Below are 25,120 nucleotides of genomic sequence, written 5' to 3'. Positions count from 1 at the left end.
TTATTTTGTTCTTTTAACAAACATGGTGGATCTCTGATTTCTTTTTGTTCTGCTCAGTTTGTGTTATCAGTGTTTCGTCTTGTTTTCATGTCTGGGATTGTGTGGTACAGAGGAAGGAGGTGCCACCTCCTCCTCTACGGTATAAATCACTGTGTGATCCTCATGTTGCCATTTGTGACTTGTAAACCGCCTCTGACTTAATTCAGCTGAGTGACGGTGACAGTAAACATGATAATCCTCGGGTGGACTGTTCTGGTGCTGTGTGCTGCCCTGGTCTCCACAGGTAAACTGCAGAATTTCTAGAAATGTATGAATGTATATTATTTTGTGTGAATACATATACATATACATATATATATATATATATATTTCAAACTGATGGTGGTTGATTTCCTTTAAAAAAAAAAAAAAAGCTCAAGTATCAAAGAAATGCTCAGCCCCGCCGAAATATCCTCAGACCAAACTGAATGAGAAGTATGGCAGCAGACAGACGTTCAGCAGCGGAGAGAAGGTTTACTACAACTGCGCTGAGGACTTCGCTCCATCCCGAGGCAGCAGGTCTGCGGAGTGTGTGGAGGGAAGTTGGACCAAACTGACGCTCAAGTGCGAAAGTAAGTGCGCCGAAACCAAACTGACGCTGAAATGCGTGAGTAAGTGCGCTGCGACGCCGTTACTACACTTTTAAATGTAAAATGTTGTTACATTCGCAATATGTGATTTCAAATTACCAACAGTTCAGTCAGGTCAGGATTAGACTCACGCCCTCTAGCGGCCATGTTGACAACCTACTGCCCTGATTTTCCTTGATTTTATTGACAATTTGCTGTAAATCTTTATATATAATATTTAGTTTTATAGGTTATAGTTGCTGCTCTGCTGCTATTGATTATATGTTATATTTGTTTAATCTTCTCCTGGGGTTATTGTTTTCATTATGAAACACTTGGTTTAGAAATGTGCTCAAAGTGCTTTATAAATAAAGATGAAGAACTAAAGACTGCTAATCTTTAGTATTACGACTAATACTCTACTCTACTACTCTACTATGCGTTTTTGTATATCTGATTGTGGTAACATAAAACAATTCAAAAAATATATATTTTTTACAAGATATAGATATGGGGGATTTTGACTATCACCAGATGTTCATTATTGTCTATGCAGTTTTCTTTTTTATTTACTTAGAATTTTATTCCAGCACAATGTTCCAAATTTGACAAAAATATATAGGAAAAAGAACAGTAATGTAAGAGGAAGAGGGAGATAAATAATAGCGGCTAATACTTTATCGAGAATATGTGCAAGAAATCGTTGTGTTTGTCTTTGATTATCCACTTTTGTAGTATTAGCATAATTGTTTTGTTGTTGGTTATTTCATTTATATATTTTATATATTGTTTGCAGTTTGGAAATAAACTACTATTACTACTAATAATAATAATGACAGTATCGTGATCATGGTTGATTATACTGTAAATCTGACCACACTTGTATTGTGTATTCACAGCTTATTCTGACTCTAAATATGAATGTTTTCCTGTAGTTTAAGTTTAAAAGAGTGGAAACAATTGCATTATAGATACATTATTAAGAAATCCTTTAAAAAACAAAAATGTATGTTTTGCCACAGCTAATGTCTGGGGTCTAATATTTTTCACCCTTGATTCCAGTTTGTGATTGGCTATTTTTCGCCTCTATTTCATATTTCTTACAGAGCAATCGTGTGGCTACGCGGGCGATCTATACAATGGTCAGCTCCATTATGAAGGGAATTCGTTCATTGGGGAGAAAGTTTATGCAACATGTAATGAGGGGTAAGTTGTACCAGATTTGTAATATGTGTGGTCGTGTGTGTGAGGGACTTAACTGCATCTCTCCATGTCGACAGATTCACTCTGAAAGGAGTGAACTTCATGATATGCAAGAAGTCTGGGTGGACTGGTGAATTTCCAAAGTGTGAAGGTGAGCAACGGTGCAATTCTGTGAGGCGTGACATGACGTGATTTAAAGTGGTTGGTATTGTGACTTCAGCAGTGACTAACCACTTCCTCAATGTGACGTATACACCCTTCTATTTTAATCTCTTAATTCATTTAAACGTAATGTTCTATGTCTACTTAATGTTACTCACTGCAGAGTCATATCTATCTAATAAGCCATAAGAACCCAGACACATTTCTTCTAAAAGTAGGAGACATATAAAACTGACCAAATTGACCACATAGAACACATTACTACTATTTAACTACCTAACGTTTCCTATTTTATTATGTTTTCATTACTTTGTGTTTAATGTGAACATAATGCAGTCTGACATATACAAAGTCATAGTCCTATGCAAACTATATGTTTGCCTTTTTAATTTGCATTTTAAGATTCTAAATAACTTTGCTGGTTAAATTGATCACCCTTACAGAGTGTTGGCAACAGAAGTTACACACTGGACCATCAAATAAACATGTTTGTGTTCCCCACCCAAAGTATTTTCAGTGTTATTGCTTGTTTCTTTTCTGAGGATATACTTAAATAATCTATTCCTCCTCCTCCTACGCTGGCATTCCTTTGCCCTATTAATCTGGAGGAAAATAAACCTAATGTTTTCTTCTTTTCAGCGGCAGAGAAAACCTGCTCCGCCCCTGTTTTGGCCAACTCTGCCAGCAGTGGTGGAAAGGATCTTTTGTACCGAGTTGGAGACAAAGTGACCTTCACCTGCACTTCAGGTTTCCAGCTGCACGGAGCTCAGCAGGTCACTTGCGGACCCAGTGGCCAGTGGCAGCCTCAACTGCCTCAGTGTCTGCCTTCACCTAACAAAACTGAACCGTCCTCTGACAAACAAAGTAAGTTGTTTTTCAAAAACACTTCAACAACTCTAAGTTCAGACGGGAGATGGTAAAATGAAGTTTCTGTCTGAAATCTCTCCAGCAGGTGGATGTGGTGTTCCACCAGCCGTCGGCAACTCAAATTCCAACCTCGCGGACAAGTACATCACCATGACATCTTTTGCTTCTGGTGACAGAGTCCAATTCGCGTGTGATGTTGGATATGTCTCAGCGGGCGGCAGCAGATACCGCACGTGTAATAATGGCAAATGGACACCATTGCGTCTAAAATGTGAACGTAAGTACTGCTATGTTTCCTCACAGTTAAAGTTTGCATCATTCTATCTTAATAACATTGCTGTCATCCGCAGGGAAGAGTTGTTTTCTCATTTATATGATCGTTTATATGAGTTAAAGGATGAGGAGTCATCTGTTGGCAGACCCTTTAATATATTATTATTTTAGTTGACCCTTGCTCTAGTACTGTTTTTGTGCAATCCTGTTGCAATTTGGCCATACAGTATTTTATGTATTAGTTTTGTATAGCACTCACTTGAGAGTTTACCTGTGTCAAAGTCAAAAATACCCTACACAATTGGAGAGTGCCTGTGATAGAAATATGGTCTGGTTACACACAGTAAATGTTTTATTTGTCACAGATAACAGTTTAAGACAGTGAAAAGACATTTTTATTGGAGTTTTTGCTTACAAATACAACTCTAAATGTAGACAGGGTCATTCCTGTATTCGAGTTCAATCAAGCATGAAAATATATATACCTTTATTTGATGAAGAAGAGCAAACCTATGGCTGCTTAGTAGTGAAATATGTAAAATTCTGCATCAAGTAGAAATCGTGTGTAATTAATGAAAACCATTCAGTCGGTAATTTTTAGACTGTACTGCTGACATGTGCTCTTTATTATATCTTCAAGTGTTGTGTAGAATTTTGTAAAGCTGTAGTTTCTTGTGTCTTCTTCAAAAGGAAAACAGTGTGGCTATGCTGGAGAGATTCTCAATGGACAGTTCACATACACAGGAGTAGAGTTTGGAGACACTGCTACTGGCGTCTGCGATGAGGGGTAGGGCAGTGGGGAAAAATGACAGCTTTGTTTTGTTCTCTCTGTTTATTTGTCTTTAGTATTTTTAGTTTATTGTCACTAAAAAACTGTTCCTTGCATGTGTCTTGTCATCAGGTATGTTCTGGTAGGGAGGGGAACCAGAAACTGCCTTAGTAGAGGCTGGGATGGACGTGTTCCTGTTTGTGAAGGTGCAGTAAATAAATAAATCGTGTGTTTTTATAAATCACATCTTCAGGCTTCACAAAATGTGTTGTTGAGTCAAAGTTATGATTCATTTTGTATCGCACATTTTAAAAAAACCAAACAGGAGTAGTGATACTTGTGCAGAAGTCACAAAATAGACAGCTTTTCTTTTCTTTTTGTTCATAAAGATGAGCCAAGCGAACTTTGAACTGTGACGTTTTTCCAAATTTCAAAAAATTCGACTGTACTTTTTGCTCAGGTGTGTTTATATAGTTGGTGAAAATGAAAAAAATAATCATTTCATCAGAGTGCCTGTAGGTTGTGTTGAAAAAAGAGGATATAAGACACTGTATTGCACATTCTTATAGCCTCTGTATACGTTTAAATTAGTTAGTAATTTAAAAAAAAAAGCAGCCTAAATGCTCTGTGTTCTAAGGGTATTTTGAATATGAGCTCTGTCAAACGATACCATCAGACCTGTCTGAGGGAGTGTTTGTGTGTATACAGTGGCGGTGCAGGGGTGGGCGGGATCAAGAAGTGTCATTGTCATTGTCATGTCATTAACCTGCTGAACGACCGTGTTTTTGAGAACTTCTGAAAATGTCTTCTTTGAGCCTCTTTCAGAGCTTCTTTCAGACATACGCCAAACCTGTCTGCTGCTTTACTAGAGCAGTGTTGCGGTTGCATCTCAACTCTGTCTTGACATAAAACAAATCACTTCCTGTGACAATATGAGGTCTAAACACCATTCCACTGAGAAAATGAAATACAGAGCGAGAGAGTCGCGTGGAGCTGATTAATCAGCATTGTGTGAATGCAACATTTGTTTTCATTCAAGTTACTTTCTTTCTTTGTCTCTCTCAGCTATGACGTGTCCAGAGCCTTCACAGGAGACAAATGCAGAGTTGCGAGAACTTAAGGAGCCTCCTCACACATACAGGAGTGTAGTGCGCTATTGGTGTCCCGTGGGAACACTTGTTGGACAAAAGGAGATCTGGTGCACCAAGAATGGGACATGGAGCGCACCTCCTCCAAATTGCAAAGGTCCTAAATACTGTTAAAATATACATTTTACACAATACATTTAACACAACTCTTTGTTGTTTTGTTTGTTGTTATGAACAAAATAAAAATTCTGTTCCTTTCCCTTACAGAAATTTCATGTCCATCTCCAAATGTGTCCAATGGCTTCTGGAGAGGAGCTCACAATAATATTGCGTACCAATACAGGGAGAATACATCGATTAAGTGTAACCCAGGCTACACTCTGTTTGGCTCCAGCACAGTTATGTGTGGCTATGATGGCCGCTGGTCCCCTGGCCTCCCCGAATGTAGACGCACGGGTAAGTAAACCTCACTTTTTATATAGTTTTACTTTATGAATTTCACGACCCAGATTATGATTTCAACTTTCTTTTTCCCCTCAGCCCGTGACAGCTACCGGAGGCGCTACCATGCCAAATGAAATGTGGAGGATGAAGTAATTAATCCCTTATCTAATGCTTCTTTTCAAAATACACATTCTAATAATGGACTAACAATAACAATTTGCTGATATAACGTATTATACAGGCATTAAAATTAGTTTGAAATGAAGCTGCAGTACAGTATGTTTATTTCAATAAGCGTTTTTGGGCAGTAACAAGTACAAACCTGTTTCATTCACCTCTGTACATTTCTCTTTTCTTTTTTTTTAACAGTTGATAATGTTACCGTATGTGTATCATCTCTATAGACTAAAACAGTGGGTGAGCATTTCATGGACAAACAAGCTACACGAACATAAGTACACCAATTCCATTCATTTAAAAAGACAATACAAAAATCCAGACATTTCTTTACATGAGCAATAACAATTCAAGTGCAAATATCATTATCAACTCTATGATACATCATAGCAAACTCTTGTTAAAAGGCAACAATAAAAATAAAAATAAAAAACCTACAGGTTGCAGGAGGGAAGGTGATGTTGGTAGGAATGAGGGCATGTGGGCCAAGGGAACAGCACATTAGAATACTAAGTATTGAGGAGATCAAGCTGTGACAGAAGTTATCATTTAAAAGAGACTTTGATGATGTGTTAAGACTGGAAGTTTGTTTGTTTTCATGGCTCAACCCAGAGCTGCCCTCAATTTTGACATTGTGGTCAAATTCCCTTTGTGTCATCCTAAAGCTGCAGGTACTTGGATACAAGTTGTATCATCCCCACATATTTTTTTTGTTTTTTTTATTTTCATTTACATTTACATACAAATCCTCCCTGAAATATTCATAAGTTATCGGAGAGTAAGCATCGACTCAGTTTGACTTCTTTTAGAGGGTTGAATATGTGGTTTAAGAACGACGGAGTATTGGGGCCATGCATGAAGGAAAATATATTATTTTTGCCATGAAGAGATTAAACTAGAAATCTTGAGTATAAAGTTGGAATATCATGTCGAGAGTTTTTGACCTGCTGAAACTTTTTTCTTGACTGGAAGTGGTAAAATGTCAATACCATAAAGCAGAGCTCTCACAAAAATTATATTTTTCGTGATAAAAAAAGTTTTTTCAAAAGTGGTGGTTTTTGTAGCATTTCAAAATAAAAGTCTCTCTGTTGATACGGACTGATATATAGTTTACAATGTAAAGGTTTTTATGATGAATATATTACAAAAAAAACATTATTGCAATATTATATTTATATCATTATAAATTGATATTGTGGTGGCCCACATTAAATTGAGTGAGGGGCTGCGAGGTTTGAAACCTCTCTCTTAAGTGAATCAAGTTGTAAACCTGGACACCGAGTACCTGTCCTAATCTGCCAAATATTTCAACTCTATTTTCGAAATTTTGAGTTTTTGAGTGTCATGGCAACAAAAACATTTTTTTCTGTATCGTGGCCCTAATACTCCGTCATAGTTAAGAGGAGGGATTATCATTGTCACTTGCTCACTGACCAACCATGTATTCATCTTTACTGATGACATAACATTAAAGGAATAGCTCAAACATTTCAGGGATTTTGCTTGTAAGCAATTCCTCCCATAAATCACACATACTGTTTTATACTCAGAAATTGTTTTCATTGTGGATGGTACAGCCCCACTTTGTGTTTCTAAACTTCATGCTAAGCTAAGCTGAGATCAGCTAAGATAAGCTTAGCAGACATGAGTATGGTCAACCAAAGTCTGGCAAACAAAGAAAGCAAACACATGTTCTCTAAAATGTCAGATTCTATTCTTTAAAAGGTCCAGTGTGTAAAATTTTGGTGACATTAGTTTAATTTGGCAGAACGTAAAGATAAATTAGTTATTACAAGTGAACAATCACCTGATTGTATGACTTGTTTTACCCCAGAATGAGCTCTTTTGGGTTGATGTACTAAGCAAAGGCTACATAGGATCTCCAATACACTTGGAAGGGAAGGGTAAGGTGAGGGATATTCAGCTGCAACATGCAACTTTACCAATAAATGTTGCTTAATTTTACTGTACCTTTAACTACTCGGCAGATCCTAACGTGAAGCAAAGTGTAGGAGTTCACTAAACATAAATATTTCACCCTGTTTTGGTCACTGTTTTGAAATCACAACATATATATAGATATAGATTATTTTTTTTAAACACACCAAATGCCATTTCTTTTAATCACATTTTAACCAAGTTTCTTTTCTTTTTTCTTTTGTATTTCACAAGATAAGAGTGTTGAGTCCTAAACACCTTTAGCCCATAGTGACACATATTTAATACAAGTCTCGACAAGACTGCAGCCCACTTCAAACACATTTCACAACCTTTTTGTGGGTCACAAAAGGGTGTAACCAAAACGATGGTGTGTTCATCATTCATTGCACTTTGTACTAAACAGGTGGAAATGATGGGTTCTAAATCTAGTGCACAAAACAACTTGACGTGCCCTTTTTTTTGAGGCAGTCTTTGGAAGAGCTGTTTTCACTGGGACAGAATAAAAATGTGACGGGGGTTTTGGTGGAGGGCACTGGGTGTCTGGTTTTGAGGGTGCAGAATGCAATTTTTTCTTTTTTGGGGGGTGGGGGGGGGGTCTGCGTAAACAAATTAGGATTAAAAGAATTCAACCCTCGTCTTATTTCTTTTCATTATTTACAAGATTGAAATAAAAACACAATAAAACTGGTAGTCCACTGACAGGCATTGTGAGATTATCAACTTACTGTGTATAAGAAGTGAAATATTTCAGTTTTTCTTTGTATTAAACCTGTAGACCATAAGTGTGTAGAGTACATCAGAAAGACAATATGAGATTGAAGAATTAAAGTGACCTTTTTTCTTAAAAGAAGCAGCAAACATAATGTCCCTCAAAGACATTTCTCTCTCTCCCTCTTTCTCTCTCTCTCTCTCTCTCTCTCTCTCCCTCGCTGAGACATGTTTCACTATACATCACATTATCTCATTTCTGTGGCTCTCACAATTGTGTTTTTTTTCTTTTTTTTCTTATTAATCTCCCAAAGGTTCACTGTGTTCCTGGAATGATAAACCACCTCTTCTTTTTTTCTGAATTCGGCTTGCAAAACAGCAACAGACATGATTATTTCAAGGTTGGAGAACATGGGTACAGTCGAGACAGACGGAACAAAACAAAGATTAACTGTTTTAACAGTAAAACTCTGGGGAATTGCTCTAAGAGCTCAAATATAGTAAGGCTTTAAATGACCTGGAACGCAGCTGCAGCGTGAATGAATTCAACAACGGCTCCTCATCGTGGACGGCACGCAGACGCCGTAGATGGGTTACACAACACTTAGACAACACTGACAGTCATACTTGGTGGTAGGAGTTGAAGCTGAAACTCAGACCACTCATTTAAACAATACAATAACAAGCTCTATCAAGCTCAAACCACACACACAGAACATCACTCCTGTCTGAAGGAGATGTTTATATTATTATTTTATGTGTGTGTGTGGTTTTGTTTCACAACACAATAGAAACCAAACCCACTCGCATACTCTACATCATCCCCACTAAATGTTAGAGCTGGGACTGAATGGACTGAGTGCTAAATGGAAACTGACAAAAAAAAGAAGACAAAACCTAAAACACAATTATTGTTTAGTATTTTTTAGGTCTGCAAAGTGTTTATTGTCAAAGCCTATGAAAATAAGAGAGTGTAAACATGGTAGTATGTGATTTTTTTTCTTTTAAGTCCTGTGAGAGTTGCGGGATGTGGCCTGTAAGGCAGAGAGGGACGACAGGGGTCACAATCTGTTGCATCACTGCTGCATGACCGTTTTACTTGTATGGTCGCAGAAAAGCGGAGACTTTGCTGCTTATGAGACGTATGAAGGAGCGGGGAAGCATCTCATTGGACTCCCGAGTGGTGTACTTAAAGTAGTTGTTTGGGTGAGCCAGCACATCAAAAAGAGTCTTAATCAGTTTTTTATCCTGTAGGGAAAAACAAACATGTAAACATGTATTTTAATGGTTATTAACCATCTCACTTTCAGTTAAAGTTCTTATACAATGTTGTAAAACATAATACAAACAAGTCATAGTGTTCCTCATGATACAATACATGGTCCATGTATTATATCACAATACAACGATTCTGTGATAATCAAGACAAACACATAGCGATACATCACAATATCTGTCTAACTGAAGAAAACAAAAGTAAGTTAAAAGTGCATTTTTGTCTTTATGCATAAAATAGAGAACTAGAAAATTCTGCGGCGAAATTTTGATCGTGCCTGACATACTATACTATTACTTCTCTGTCAAATTTTGGACAACATACTATACTATGACTTTTTTGTCACATTTTGGATGACATACTAACCTATGACTTTTTTGTCAAATTTTGGAACGACATACTAACTTATGACTTTTTGTCAAATTTTGGGCGACATACTAACCTATGACTTTTTCTTCACATTTTGGACGACATACTTACCTATGACATTTGTGTCAAATTTTGGACGACTTACTAACCTATGACTTTTTCTTCACATTTTGGACGACATACTAACCTATGACTTTTTCTTCACATTTTGGACGACATACTAACCTATGACTTTTTAGTCAAATTTTGGACGACATACTAACCTATGACTTTTTTGTCACATTTTGGACGACATACTAACCTATGACTTTTTTTTCAAATTCTGGACGACATACTATACTATGACTTTTTTGTCACATTTTGGACGACATACTAACCTATGACTTTTTTTTCAAATTTTGGACGACATACTATACTATGACTTTTTTGTCACATTTTGGAGGACATACTAACCTATGACTTTTGTGTCATATTTTGGGACGACATACTAACCTATGACTTTTTCTTCACATTTTGGACGACATACTAACCTATGACTTTTTTGTCAAATTTTGGACGACATACTAACCTATGACTTTTTTGTCACATTTTGGACGACATACTAACCTATGACTTTTTCTTCACATTTTGGACGACATACCAACCTATGACTTTTTTTTTCAAATTCTGGACGACATACTATACTATGACTTTTGTGTCAAATTTTGGACGACATACTAACCTATGACTTTTTGTCAAATTTTGGGCGACATACTAACCTATGACTTTTTCTTCACATTTTGGACGACATACTAACCTATGACTTTTTTGTCAAATTTTGGACGACATACTTACCTATGACTTTTTCTTCAAATTTTGGACGACATACTAACCTATGACTTTTTTGTCAAATTTTGGACGACATACTAACCTATGACTTTTTGGTCACATTTTGGACGACATACTAACCTATGACTTTTTTGTCAAATTTTGGGACGACATACTAACCTATGACTTTTTCTTCACATTTTGGACGACATACTAACCTATGACTTTTTTGTCACATTTTGGACGACATACTAACCTATGACTTTTTCTTCACATTTTGGACGACATACTAACCTATGACTTTTTTGTCAAATTTTGGACGACATACTAACCTATGACTTTTTTGTCACATTTTGGACGACATACTAACCTATGACTTTTTTGTCACATTTTGGACGACATACTAACCTATGACTTTTTTGTCACATTTTGGACGACATACTAACCTATGACTTTTTCTTCAAATTTTGGAAGACATACTAACCTATGACTTTTTTGTCAAATTTTGGACGACATACTAACCTATGACTTTTTTGTCACATTTTGGACGACTTACTAACCTATGACTTTTGTGTCACATTTTGGACGACATACTAACCTATGACTTTTTTTCAAATTTTGGACGACATACTAACCTATGACTTTTTTGTCACATTTTGGATGACCTACTATCCTATGACTTTTGTGTCACATTTTGGACGACATACTATACTATGACTTTTTTGTCACATTTTGGATGACATACTAACCTATGACTTTTTTGTCAAATTTTGGGACGACATACTAACCTATGACTTTTTCTTCACATTTTGGACGACATACTAACCTATGACTTTTTTGTCACATTTTGGACGACATACTAACCTATGACTTTTTCTTCAAATTTTGGACGACATACTAACCTATGACTTTTTTGTCAAATTTTGGACGACATACTAACCTATGACTTTTTTGTCAAATTTTGGACGACATACTAACCTATGACTTTTTCTTCAAATTTTGGACGACATACTAACCTATGACTTTTTTGTCAAATTTTGGGACGACATACTAACCTATGACTTTTTCTTCACATTTTGGACGACCTACTATCCTATGACTTTTTTTGTCACATTTTGGACGACATACTAACCTATGACTTTTTCTTCAAATTTTGGACGACATACTAACCTATGACTTTTTTGTCAAATTTTGGACGACATACTAACCTATGACTTTTTTGTCACATTTTGGACGACTTACTAACCTATGACTTTTGTGTCACATTTTGGACGACATACTAACCTATGACTTTTTTTTCAAATTTTGGACGACATACTAACCTATGACTTTTTTGTCACATTTTGGACGACATACTAACCTATGACTTTTTCTTCAAATTTTGGACGACATACTAACCTATGACTTTTTTGTCAAATTTTGGACGACATACTAACCTATGACTTTTTGTCAAATTTTGGGCGACATACTAACCTATGACTTTTTCTTCACATTTAGGACAACATACTAACCTATGACATTTGTGTAAAATTTTGGACGACATACTAACTATGACTTTTTTGTCAAATTTTGGACGACATACTAACCTATGACTTTTTCTTCAAATTTTGGACGACATACTAACCTATGACTTTTTTGTCAAATTTTGGGACGACATACTAACCTATGACTTTTTCTTCACATTTTGGACGACATACTAACCTATGACTTTTTTGTCACATTTTGGACGACATACTAACCTATGACTTTTTCTTCAAATTTTGGACGACATACTAACCTATGACTTTTTTGTCAAATTTTGGACGACATACTAACCTATGACTTTTTCTTCAAATTTTGGACGACATACTAACCTATGACTTTTTTGTCACATTTTGGACGACATACTAACCTATGACTTTTTCTTCAAATTTTGGACGACATACTAACCTATGACTTTTTTGTCACATTTTGGACGACATACTAACCTATGACTTTTTTGTCACATTTTGGACGACATACTAACCTATGACTTTTTCTTCAAATTTTGGACGACATACTAACCTATGACATTTGTGTCAAATTTTGGACGACATACTAACTATGACTTTTTTGTCAAATTTTGGACGACATACTAACCTATGACTTTTTCTTCAAATTTTGGACGACATACTAACCTATGACTTTTTTGTCAAATTTTGGGCGACATACTAACCTATGACTTTTTCTTCACATTTTGGACAACATACTAACCTATGACATTTGTGTCAAATTTTGGACGACATACTAACTATGACTTTTTTGTCAAATTTTGGACGACATACTAACCTATGACTTTTTCTTCAAATTTTGGACGACATACTAACCTATGACTTTTTTGTCAAATTTTGGGACGACATACTAACCTATGACTTTTTCTTCACATTTTGGACGACCTACTATCCTATGACTTTTTTTGTCACATTTTGGACGACATACTAACCTATGACCTTTTCTTCACATTTTGGACGACATACTAACCTATGACTTTTTTGTCAAATTTTGGACGACATACTAACCTATGACTTTTTTGTCACATTTTGGACGACATACTAACCTATGACTTACATACGAACCTATGACTTTTGTGTCAAATTTTGGACGAAATACCCTAACCCTCTCATCATATTTCAGGGAACATATTAAACTAAGACGTTGTGTCACATTTGAAGGAACTACACCACAGGTGGGACTTGAACCCACAAACCTTGGTTTGCGAGACGAGTGCCTTACCCATTCAGCCACTTGGCCAATTGTTGTCAAGCTGTCGACATACTAACCTATGACTTCTCTGTCAAATTTTGGATGACATACTATGACTTTTTTGTCAAATTTTGGACGACATACTATACTATGACTTTTTTTGTCACGTTTTGGATGACATACTAACCTATGACTTTTTTGTCAAATTTTGGGACGACATACTAACCTATGACTTTTTCTTCACATTTTGGACGACATACTAACCTATGACTTTTTTGTCAAATTTTGGACGACATACTAACCTATGACTTTTTTGTCAAATTTTGGACGACATACTAACCTATGACTTTTTTGTCACATTTTGGACGACATACTAACCTATGACTTTTTCTTCAAATTTTGGACGACATACTAACCTATGACTTTTTTGTCACATTTTGGACGACATACTAACCTATGACTTTTTTGTCACATTTTGGACGACATACTAACCTATGACTTTTTCTTCACATTTTGGACAACATACTAACCTATGACATTTGTGTCAAATTTTGGACGACATACTAACCTATGACTTTTTTGTCAAATTTTGGACGACATACTAACCTATGACTTTTTCTTCAAATTTTGGACGACATACTAACCTATGACTTTTTTGTCAAATTTTGGACGACATACTAACCTATGACTTTTTTGTCACATTTTGGACGACATACTAACCTATGACTTACATACTAACCTATGACTTTTGTGTCAAATTTTGGACGAAAAACCCTAACCCTCTCATCATATTTCAGGGAACATATTAAACTAAGACGTTGTGTCACATTTGAAGGAACTACACCACAGGTGGGACTTGAACCCACAAACCTTGGTTTACGAGACGAGTGCCTTACCCATTAGCCACTTGGCCAATTGTTGTCAAGCTGTCGACATACTAACTATGACTTCTCTGTCAAATTTTGGATGACATACTAACTATGACTTTTTTGTCAAATTTTGGACGACATACTATACTATGACTTTTTTGTCACGTTTTGGATGACATACTAACCTATGACTTTTTTGTCAAATTTTGGGACGACATACTAACCTATGACTTTTGTGTCACATTTTGGACGACATACTAACCTATGACTTTTTCTTCAAATTTTGGACGACATACTAACCTATGACTTTTTTGTCAAATTTTGGACGACATACTAACCTATGACTTTTTTGTCAAATTTTGGACGACATACTAACCTATGACTTTTTTGTCACATTTTGGACGACATACTAACCTATGACTTTTTCTTCAAATTTTGGACGACATACTAACCTATGACTTTTTTGTCACATTTTGGACGACATACTAACCTATGACTTTTTTGTCACATTTTGGACGACAAACTAACCTATGACTTTTTCTTCAAATTTTGGACGACATACTAACCTATGACTTTTTTGTCAAATTTTGGACGACAAACTAACCTATGACTTTTTTGTCACATTTTGGACGACATACTAACCTATGACTTTTTCTTCAAATTTTGGACGACATACTAACCTATGACTTTTTCTTCAAATTTTGGACGACATACTAACCTATGACTTTTTTGTCAAATTTTGGGCGACATACTAACCTATGACTTTTTCTTCACATTTTGGACAACATACTAACATATGACATTTGTGTCAAATTTTGGACGACATACTAACTATGACTTTTTTGTCAAATTTTGGACGACATACTAACCTATGACTTTTTCTTCAAATTTTGGACGACATACTAACCTATGACTTTTTTGTCAAATTTTGGGACGACATACTAACCTATGACTTTTTCTTCACATTTTGGACGACCTACTATCCTATGACTTTTTTTGTCACATTTTGGACGACATACTAACCTATGACTTTTTCTTCACATTTTGGACGACATACTAACCTATGACTTTTTTGTCAAATTTTGGACGACATACTAACCTATGACTTTTTTGTCAAATTTTGGACGACATACTAACCTATGACTTTTTTGTCACATTTTGGACGACATACTAACCTATGACTTACATACTAACCTATGACTTTTGTGTCAAATTTTGGACGAAAAACCCTAACCCTCTGATCATATTTCAGGGAACATATTAAACTAAGACGTTGTGTCACATTTGAAGGAACTACACCACAGGTGGGACTTGAACCCACAAACCTTGGTTTGCGAGACGAGTGCCTTACCCATTCAGCCACTTGGCCAATTGTTGTCAAGCTGTCGACATACTAACGTATGACTTCTCTGTCAAATTTTGGATGACATACTATGACTTTTTTGTCAAATTTTGGGACGACATACTAACCTATGACTTTTTCTTCACATTTTGGACAACATACTAACCTATGACTTTTTTGTCAAATTTTGGACGACATACTAACCTATGACTTTTTCTTCAAATTTTGGACGACATACTAACCTATGACTTTTTCTTCACATTTTGGACGACATACTAACCTATGACTTTTTTGTCAAATTTTGGGACGACATACTAACCTATGACTTTTTCTTCACATTTTGGGACGACATACTAACCTATGACTTTTTTGTCACATTTTGGACGACATACTAACCTATGACTTTTTCTTCAAATTTTGGACGACATACTAACCTATGACTTTTTTGTCAAATTTTGGACGACATACTAACCTATGACTTTTTTGTCAAATTTTGGACGACATACTAACCTATGACTTTTTTGTCACATTTTGGACGACATACTAACCTATGACTTTTTTGTCACATTTTGGACGACATACTAACCTATGACTTTTTTGTCACATTTTGGACGACATACTAACCTATGACTTTTTTGTCACATTTTGGACGACATACTATACTATGACTTTTTTGTCAAATTTTGGGACGACATACTAACCTATGACTTTTTTGTCAAATTTTGGACGACATACTAACCTATGACTTTTTTGTCAAATTTTGGGCGACATACTAACCTATCACTTTTTCTTCACATTTTGGACAACATACTAACCTATGACATTTGTGTCAAATTTTGGACGACATACTAACTATGACTTTTTCTTCAAATTTTGGACGACATACTAACCTATGACTTTTTTGTCAAATTTTGGGACGACATACTAACCTATGACTTTTTCTTCACATTTTGGACGACCTACTATCTTATGACTGTTTTGTCACATTTTGGACGACATACTAACCTATGACTTTTTCTTCAAATTTTGGACGACATACTAACCTATGACTTTTTTGTCAAATTTTGGACGACATACTAACCTATGACTTTTTTGTCACATTTTGGACGACATACTAACCTATGACTTACATACTAACCTATGACTTTTGTGTCAAATTTTGGACGAAAAACCCTAACCCTCTGATCATATTTCAGGGAACATATTAAACTAAGACGTTGTGTCACATTTGAAGGAACTACACCACAGATGGGACTTGAACCCACAAACCTTGGTTTACGAGACGAGTGCCTTACCCATTCAGCCACTTGGCCAATTGTTGTCAAGCTGTCGACATACTAACCTATGACTTCTCTGTCAAATTTTGGATGACATACTAACTATGACTTTTTTGTCAAATTTTGGACGACATACTATACTATGACTTTTTTGTCAAATTTTGGGACGACATACTAACCTATGACTTTTTCTTCACATTTTGGACGACATACTAACCTATGACTTTTTTGTCAAATTTTGGACGACATACTAACCTATGACTTTTTCTTCAAATTTTGGACGACATACTAACCTATGACTTTTTTGTCAAATTTTGGACGACATACTAACCTATGACTTTTTTGTCACATTTTGGACGACATACTAACCTATGACTTTTTTTTCAAATTCTGGACGACATACTATACTATGACTTTTTTGTCACATTTTGGACCACATACTAACCTATGACTTTTGTGTCAAATTTTGGACGACATACTAACCTATGACTTTTTGTAAAATTTTGGACGACCTACTAACCTATGACTTTTTCTTCACATTTTGGACGACATACTAACCTATGACTTTTTCTTCACATTTTGGATGACATACTAACCTATGACATTTGTGTCAAATTTTGGACGACATACTATACTATGACTTTTTTGTCACATTTTGGACGACATACTAACCTATGACTTTTTCTTCAAATTTTGGACGACATACTAACCTATGACTTTTTTGTCAAATTTTGGACGACATACTAACCTATGACTTTTTTGTCAAATTTTGGACGACATACTAACCTATGACTTTTTTGTCACATTTTGGGACGACATACTAACCTATGACTTTTTCTTCACATTTTGGACGACATACTAACCTATGACTTTTTTGTCACATTTTGGACGACATACTAACCTATGACTTTTTCTTCAAATTTTGGACGACATACTAACCTATGACTTTTTTGTCACATTTTGGACGACATACTAACCTATGACTTTTTTGTCACATTTTGGACGACATACTAACCTATGACTTTTTTGTCACATTTTGGACGACATACTAACCTATGACTTTTTCTTCAAATTTTGGACGACATACTAACCTATGACTTTTTTGTCACATTTTGGACGACATACTAACCTATGACTTTTTTGTCACATTTTGGACGACATACTAACCTATGATTTTTTTGTCACATTATGGACGACATACTAACCTATGACTTTTTTTTCAAATTTTGGACGACATACTAACCTATGACTTTTTTGTCAAATTTTGGACGACATACTAACCTATGACTTTTTTGTCACATTTTGGACGACTTACTAACCTATGACTTTTGTGTCACATTTTGGACGACATACTAACCTATGACTTTTTTTTCAAATTTTGGACGACATACTAACCTATGACTTTTTTGTCACATTTTGGACGACCTACTATCCTATGACTTTTGTGTCAAATTTTTGTGTCAAATTTTGGACGACATACTAACCTATGACTTTTTCTTCACATTTTGGACGACATACTAACCTATGACTTTTTTGTCAAATTTTGGACGACATACTAACCTATGACTTTTTCTTCAAATTTTGGACGACATACTAACCTATGACTTTTTTGTCAAATTTTGGACGACATACTAACCTATGACTTTTTTGTCACATTTTGGACGACATACTAACCTATGACTTTTTCTTCACATTTTGGACGACATACTAACCTATGACTTTTTGTAAAATTTTGGACGACATACTAACCTATGACTTTTTCTTCACATTTTGGACGACATACTAACCTATGACTTTTTCTTCACATTTTGGACGACATACTAACCTATGACATTTGTGTCAAATTTTGGACGACATACTATACTATGACTTTTTTGTCACATTTTGGACGACATACTAACCTATGACTTTTGTGTCAAATTTTGGACGACATACTAACCTATGACTTTTTTGTAAAATTTTGGACGACATACTAACCTATGACTTTTTCTTCACATTTTGGACGACATACTAACCTATGACTTTTTCTTCACATTTTGGACGACATACTAACCTATGACATTTGTGTCAAATTTTGGACGACATACTATACTATGACTTTTTTGTCACATTTTGGACGACATACTAACCTATGACTTTTGTGTCAAATTTTGGACGACATACTAACCTATGACTTTTTTGTCAAATTTTGGACGACATACTAACCTATGACTTTTTTGTCAAATTTTGGACGACATACTAACCTATGACTTTTTCTTCAAATTTTGGACGACATACTAACCTATGACTTTTTTGTCAAATTTTGGACGACATACTAACCTATGACTTTTTCTTCACATTTTGGACGACATACTAACCTATGACTTTTTTGTCAAATTTTGGGACGACATACTAACCTATGACTTTTTCTTCACATTTTGGACGACATACTAACCTATGACTTTTTTGTCACATTTTGGACGACATACTAACCTATGACTTTTTCTTCAAATTTTGGACGACATACTAACCTATGACTTTTTTGTCAAATTTAGGACGACAAACTTACCTATGACTTTTTTGTCAAATTTTGGACGACATACTAACCTATGACTTTTTTGTCACATTTTGGACGACATACTAACCTATGACTTTTTTGTCACATTTTGGACGACATACTAACCTATGACTTTTTTGTCACATTTTGGACGACATACTAACCTATGACTTTTTTGTCACATTTTGGACGACATACTAACCTATGACTTTTTCTTCAAATTTTGGACGACATACTAACCTATGACTTTTTTGTCAAATTTTGGACGACATACTAACCTATGACTTTTTTGTCAAATTTTGGGGCGACATACTAACCTATCACTTTTTCTTCACATTTTGGACAACATACTAACCTATGACATTTGTGTCAAATTTTGGACGACATACTAACTATGACTTTTTCTTCAAATTTTGGACGACATACTAACCTATGACTTTTTTGTCAAATTTTGGGACGACATACTAACCTATGACTTTTTCTTCACATTTTGGACGACCTACTATCTTATGACTGTTTTGTCACATTTTGGACGACATACTAACCTATGACTTTTTCTTCAAATTTTGGACGACATACTAACCTATGACTTTTTTGTCAAATTTTGGACGACATACTAACCTATGACTTTTTTGTCACATTTTGGACGACATACTAACCTATGACTTACATACTAACCTATGACTTTTGTGTCAAATTTTGGACGAAAAACCCTAACCCTCTGATCATATTTCAGGGAACATATTAAACTAAGACGTTGTGTCACATTTGAAGGAACTACACCACAGATGGGACTTGAACCCACAAACCTTGGTTTACGAGACGAGTGCCTTACCCATTCAGCCACTTGGCCGATTGTTGTCAAGCTGTCGACATACTAACCTATGACTTCTCTGTCAAATTTTGGATGACATACTAACTATGACTTTTTTGTCAAATTTTGGACGACATACTATACTATGACTTTTTTGTCAAATTTTGGGACGACATACTAACCTATGACTTTTTCTTCACATTTTGGACGACATACTAACCTATGACTTTTTTGTCAAATTTTGGACGACATACTAACCTATGACTTTTTCTTCAAATTTTGGACGACATACTAACCTATGACTTTTTTGTCATATTTTGGACGACATACTAACCTATGACTTTTTCTTCACATTTTGGATGACATACTAACCTATGACATTTGTGTCAAATTTTGGACGACATACTATACTATGACTTTTTTGTCACATTTTGGACGACATACTAACCTATGACTTTTGTGTCAAATTTTGGACGACATACTAACCTATGACTTTTGTGTCAAATTTTGGACGACATACTAACCTATGACTTTTTCTTCAAATTTTGGACGACATACTAACCTATGACTTTTTTGTCAAATTTTGGACGACATACTAACCTATGACTTTTTCTTCACATTTTGGACGACATACTAACCTATGACTTTTTTGTCACATTTTGGACGACATACTAACCTATGACTTTTTCTTCAAATTTTGGACGACATACTAACCTATGACTTTTTTGTCAAATTTAGGACGACAAACTAACCTATGACTTTTTTGTCAAATTTTGGACGACATACTAACCTATGACTTTTTTGTCACATTTTGGACGACATACTAACCTATGACTTTTTTGTCACATTTTGGACGACATACTAACCTATGACTTTTTTGTCACATTTTGGACGACATACTAACCTATGACTTTTTTGTCACATTTTGGACGACATACTAACCTATGACTTTTTCTTCAAATTTTGGACGACATACTAACCTATGACTTTTTTGTCAAATTTTGGACGACATACTAACCTATGACTTTTTTGTCAAATTTTGGGGCGACATACTAACCTATCACTTTTTCTTCACATTTTGGACAACATACTAACCTATGACATTTGTGTCAAATTTTGGACGACATACTAACTATGACTTTTTCTTCAAATTTTGGACGAAATACTAACCTATGACTTTTTTGTCAAATTTTGGGACGACATACTAACCTATGACTTTTTCTTCACATTTTGGACGACCTACTATCTTATGACTGTTTTGTCACATTTTGGACGACATACTAACCTATGACTTTTTCTTCAAATTTTGGACGACATACTAACCTATGACTTTTTTGTCAAATTTTGGACGACATACTAACCTATGACTTTTTTGTCACATTTTGGACGACATACTAACCTATGACTTACATACTAACCTATGACTTTTGTGTCAAATTTTGGACGAAAAACCCTAACCCTCTGATCATATTTCAGGGAACATATTAAACTAAGACGTTGTGTCACATTTGAAGGAACTACACCACAGATGGGACTTGAACCCACAAACCTTGGTTTACGAGACGAGTGCCTTACCCATTCAGCCACTTGGCCAATTGTTGTCAAGCTGTCGACATACTAACCTATGACTTCTCTGTCAAATTTTGGATGACATACTAACTATGACTTTTTTGTCAAATTTTGGACGACATACTAACCTATGACTTTTTTGTCAAATTTTGGACGACATACTAACCTATGACTTTTTTGTCACATTTTGGACGACATACTAACCTATGACTTTTTCTTCAAATTTTGGACGACATACTAACCTATGACTTTTTTGTCACATTTTGGACGACATACTAACCTATGACTTTTTTGTCACATTTTGGACGACAAACTAACCTATGACTTTTTCTTCAAATTTTGGACGACATACTAACCTATGACTTTTTTGTCAAATTTTGGACGACAAACTAACCTATGACTTTTTTGTCACATTTTGGACGACATACTAACCTATGACTTTTTCTTCAAATTTTGGACGACATACTAACCTATGACTTTTTCTTCAAATTTTGGACGACATACTAACCTATGACTTTTTTGTCAAATTTTGGGCGACATACTAACCTATGACTTTTTCTTCACATTTTGGACAACATACTAACCTATGACATTTGTGTCAAATTTTGGACGACATACTAACTATGACTTTTTTGTCAAATTTTGGACGACATACTAACCTATGACTTTTTCTTCAAATTTTGGACGACATACTAACCTATGACTTTTTTGTCAAATTTTGGGACGACATACTAACCTATGACTTTTTCTTCACATTTTGGACGACCTACTATCCTATGACTTTTTTTGTCACATTTTGGACGACATACTAACCTATGACTTTTTCTTCACATTTTGGACGACATACTAACCTATGACTTTTTTGTCAAATTTTGGACGACATACTAACCTATGACTTTTTTGTCAAATTTTGGACGACATACTAACCTATGACTTTTTTGTCACATTTTGGACGACATACTAACCTATGACTTTTTTGTCACATTTTGGACGACATACTAACCTATGACTTTTTCTTCAAATTTTGGACGACATACTAACCTATGACTTTTTCTTCACATTTTGGACGACATACTAACCTATGACTTTTTTGTCAAATTTTGGGACGACATACTAACCTATGACTTTTTCTTCACATTTTGGACGACATACTAACCTATGACTTTTTTGTCACATTTTGGACGACATACTAACCTATGACTTTTTCTTCAAATTTTGGACGACATACTAACCTATGACTTTTTTGTCAAATTTTGGACGACATACTAACCTATGACTTTTTTGTCAAATTTTGGACGACATACTAACCTATGACTTTTTTGTCACATTTTGGACGACATACTAACCTATGACTTTTTTGTCACATTTTGGACGACATACTAACCTATGACTTTTTTGTCACATTTTGGACGACATACTAACCTATGACTTTTTTGTCACATTTTGGACGACATACTATACTATGACTTTTTTGTCAAATTTTGGGACGACATACTAACCTATGACTTTTTTGTCAAATTTTGGACGACATACTAACCTATGACTTTTTTGTCAAATTTTGGGCGACATACTAACCTATCACTTTTTCTTCACATTTTGGACAACATACTAACCTATGACATTTGTGTCAAATTTTGGACGACATACTAACTATGACTTTTTCTTCAAATTTTGGACGACATACTAACCTATGACTTTTTTGTCAAATTTTGGGACGACATACTAACCTATGACTTTTTCTTCACATTTTGGACGACCTACTATCTTATGACTGTTTTGTCACATTTTGGACGACATACTAACCTATGACTTTTTCTTCAAATTTTGGACGACATACTAACCTATGACTTTTTTGTCAAATTTTGGACGACATACTAACCTATGACTTTTTTGTCACATTTTGGACGACATACTAACCTATGACTTACATACTAACCTATGACTTTTGTGTCAAATTTTGGACGAAAAACCCTAACCCTCTGATCATATTTCAGGGAACATATTAAACTAAGACGTTGTGTCACATTTGAAGGAACTACACCACAGATGGGACTTGAACCCACAAACCTTGGTTTACGAGACGAGTGCCTTACCCATTCAGCCACTTGGCCAATTGTTGTCAAGCTGTCGACATACTAACCTATGACTTCTCTGTCAAATTTTGGATGACATACTAACTATGACTTTTTTGTCAAATTTTGGACGACATACTATACTATGACTTTTTTGTCAAATTTTGGGACGACATACTAACCTATGACTTTTTCTTCACATTTTGGACGACATACTAACCTATGACTTTTTTGTCAAATTTTGGACAACATACTAACCTATGACTTTTCTTCAAATTTTGGACGACATACTAACCTATGACTTTTTTGTCACATTTTGGACGACATACTAACCTATGACTTTTTTTTCAAATTCTGGACGACATACTATACTATGACTTTTTTGTCACATTTTGGACCACATACTAACCTATGACTTTTGTGTCAAATTTTGGACGACATACTAACCTATGACTTTTTGTAAAATTTTGGACGACATACTAACCTATGACTTTTTCTTCACATTTTGGACGACATACTAACCTATGACTTTTTCTTCACATTTTGGATGACATACTAACCTATGACATTTGTGTCAAATTTTGGACGACATACTATACTATGACTTTTTTGTCACATTTTGGACGACATACTAACCTATGACTTTTGTGTCAAATTTTGGACGACATACTAACCTATGACTTTTGTGTCAAATTTTGGACGACATACTAACCTATGACTTTTTTTGTCAAATTTTGGACGACATACTAACCTATGACTTTTTTGTCACATTTTGGGACGACATACTAACCTATGACTTTTTCTTCACATTTTGGACGACATACTAACCTATGACTTTTTTGTCACATTTTGGACGACATACTAACCTATGACTTTTTTGTCACATTTTGGACGACATACTAACCTATGATTTTTTTGTCAAATTTTGGACGACATACTAACCTATGACTTTTTTGTCACATTTTGGACGACATACTAACCTATGACTTTTTTGTCACATTTTGGACGACATACTAACCTATGACTTTTTTGTCAAATTTTGGACGACATACTAACCTATGACTTTTTTGTCACATTTTGGACGACTTACTAACCTATGACTTTTGTGTCACATTTTGGACGACATACTAACCTATGACTTTTTTTTCAAATTTTGGACGACATACTAACCTATGACTTTTTTGTCACATTTTGGACGACCTACTATCCTATGACTTTTGTGTCAAAT

At 35.1% G+C, this 25,120-nt stretch overlaps 2 protein-coding genes across 4 annotated transcripts in view; one reads left to right on the top strand and one right to left on the bottom strand.

Moving 5' to 3' along the window:
- The first annotated feature begins 127 nt into the window (after positions 1 to 127).
- On the top strand, positions 128 to 5,679 carry LOC131468404 (membrane cofactor protein-like). Its single transcript, XM_058642602.1, has 11 exons — positions 128 to 283; positions 414 to 611; positions 1,715 to 1,814; positions 1,889 to 1,962; positions 2,613 to 2,837; positions 2,923 to 3,117; positions 3,804 to 3,900; positions 4,015 to 4,088; positions 4,948 to 5,127; positions 5,238 to 5,426; positions 5,511 to 5,679. The coding sequence occupies exons 1-11, from the start codon at positions 229 to 231 to the stop codon at positions 5,546 to 5,548; spliced, it is 1,425 nt and encodes a 474-aa protein (XP_058498585.1). The 5' UTR covers positions 128 to 228; the 3' UTR covers positions 5,549 to 5,679.
- Positions 5,680 to 5,866: 187 nt separating this feature from the next.
- The window catches only part of scube3 (signal peptide, CUB domain, EGF-like 3), a 112,339-nt gene continuing 93,085 nt past the window's right edge, over positions 5,867 to 25,120 (bottom strand). For all 3 annotated transcript variants that reach the window (XM_058642583.1, XM_058642584.1, XM_058642585.1), the window contains one exon: positions 5,867 to 9,488. In XM_058642583.1, coding sequence (XP_058498566.1) covers positions 9,336 to 9,488 — 153 coding nt within the window. In that variant the 3' untranslated portion in view covers positions 5,867 to 9,335. The remainder of the gene's footprint in view (positions 9,489 to 25,120) is intronic.

This window comes from Solea solea, chromosome 11 (genome assembly GCF_958295425.1).
Source record: "Solea solea chromosome 11, fSolSol10.1, whole genome shotgun sequence".
Classification (NCBI taxonomy): domain Eukaryota; kingdom Metazoa; phylum Chordata; class Actinopteri; order Pleuronectiformes; family Soleidae; genus Solea; species Solea solea.
This window is presented reverse-complemented; position numbering and strand designations above follow the sequence as displayed.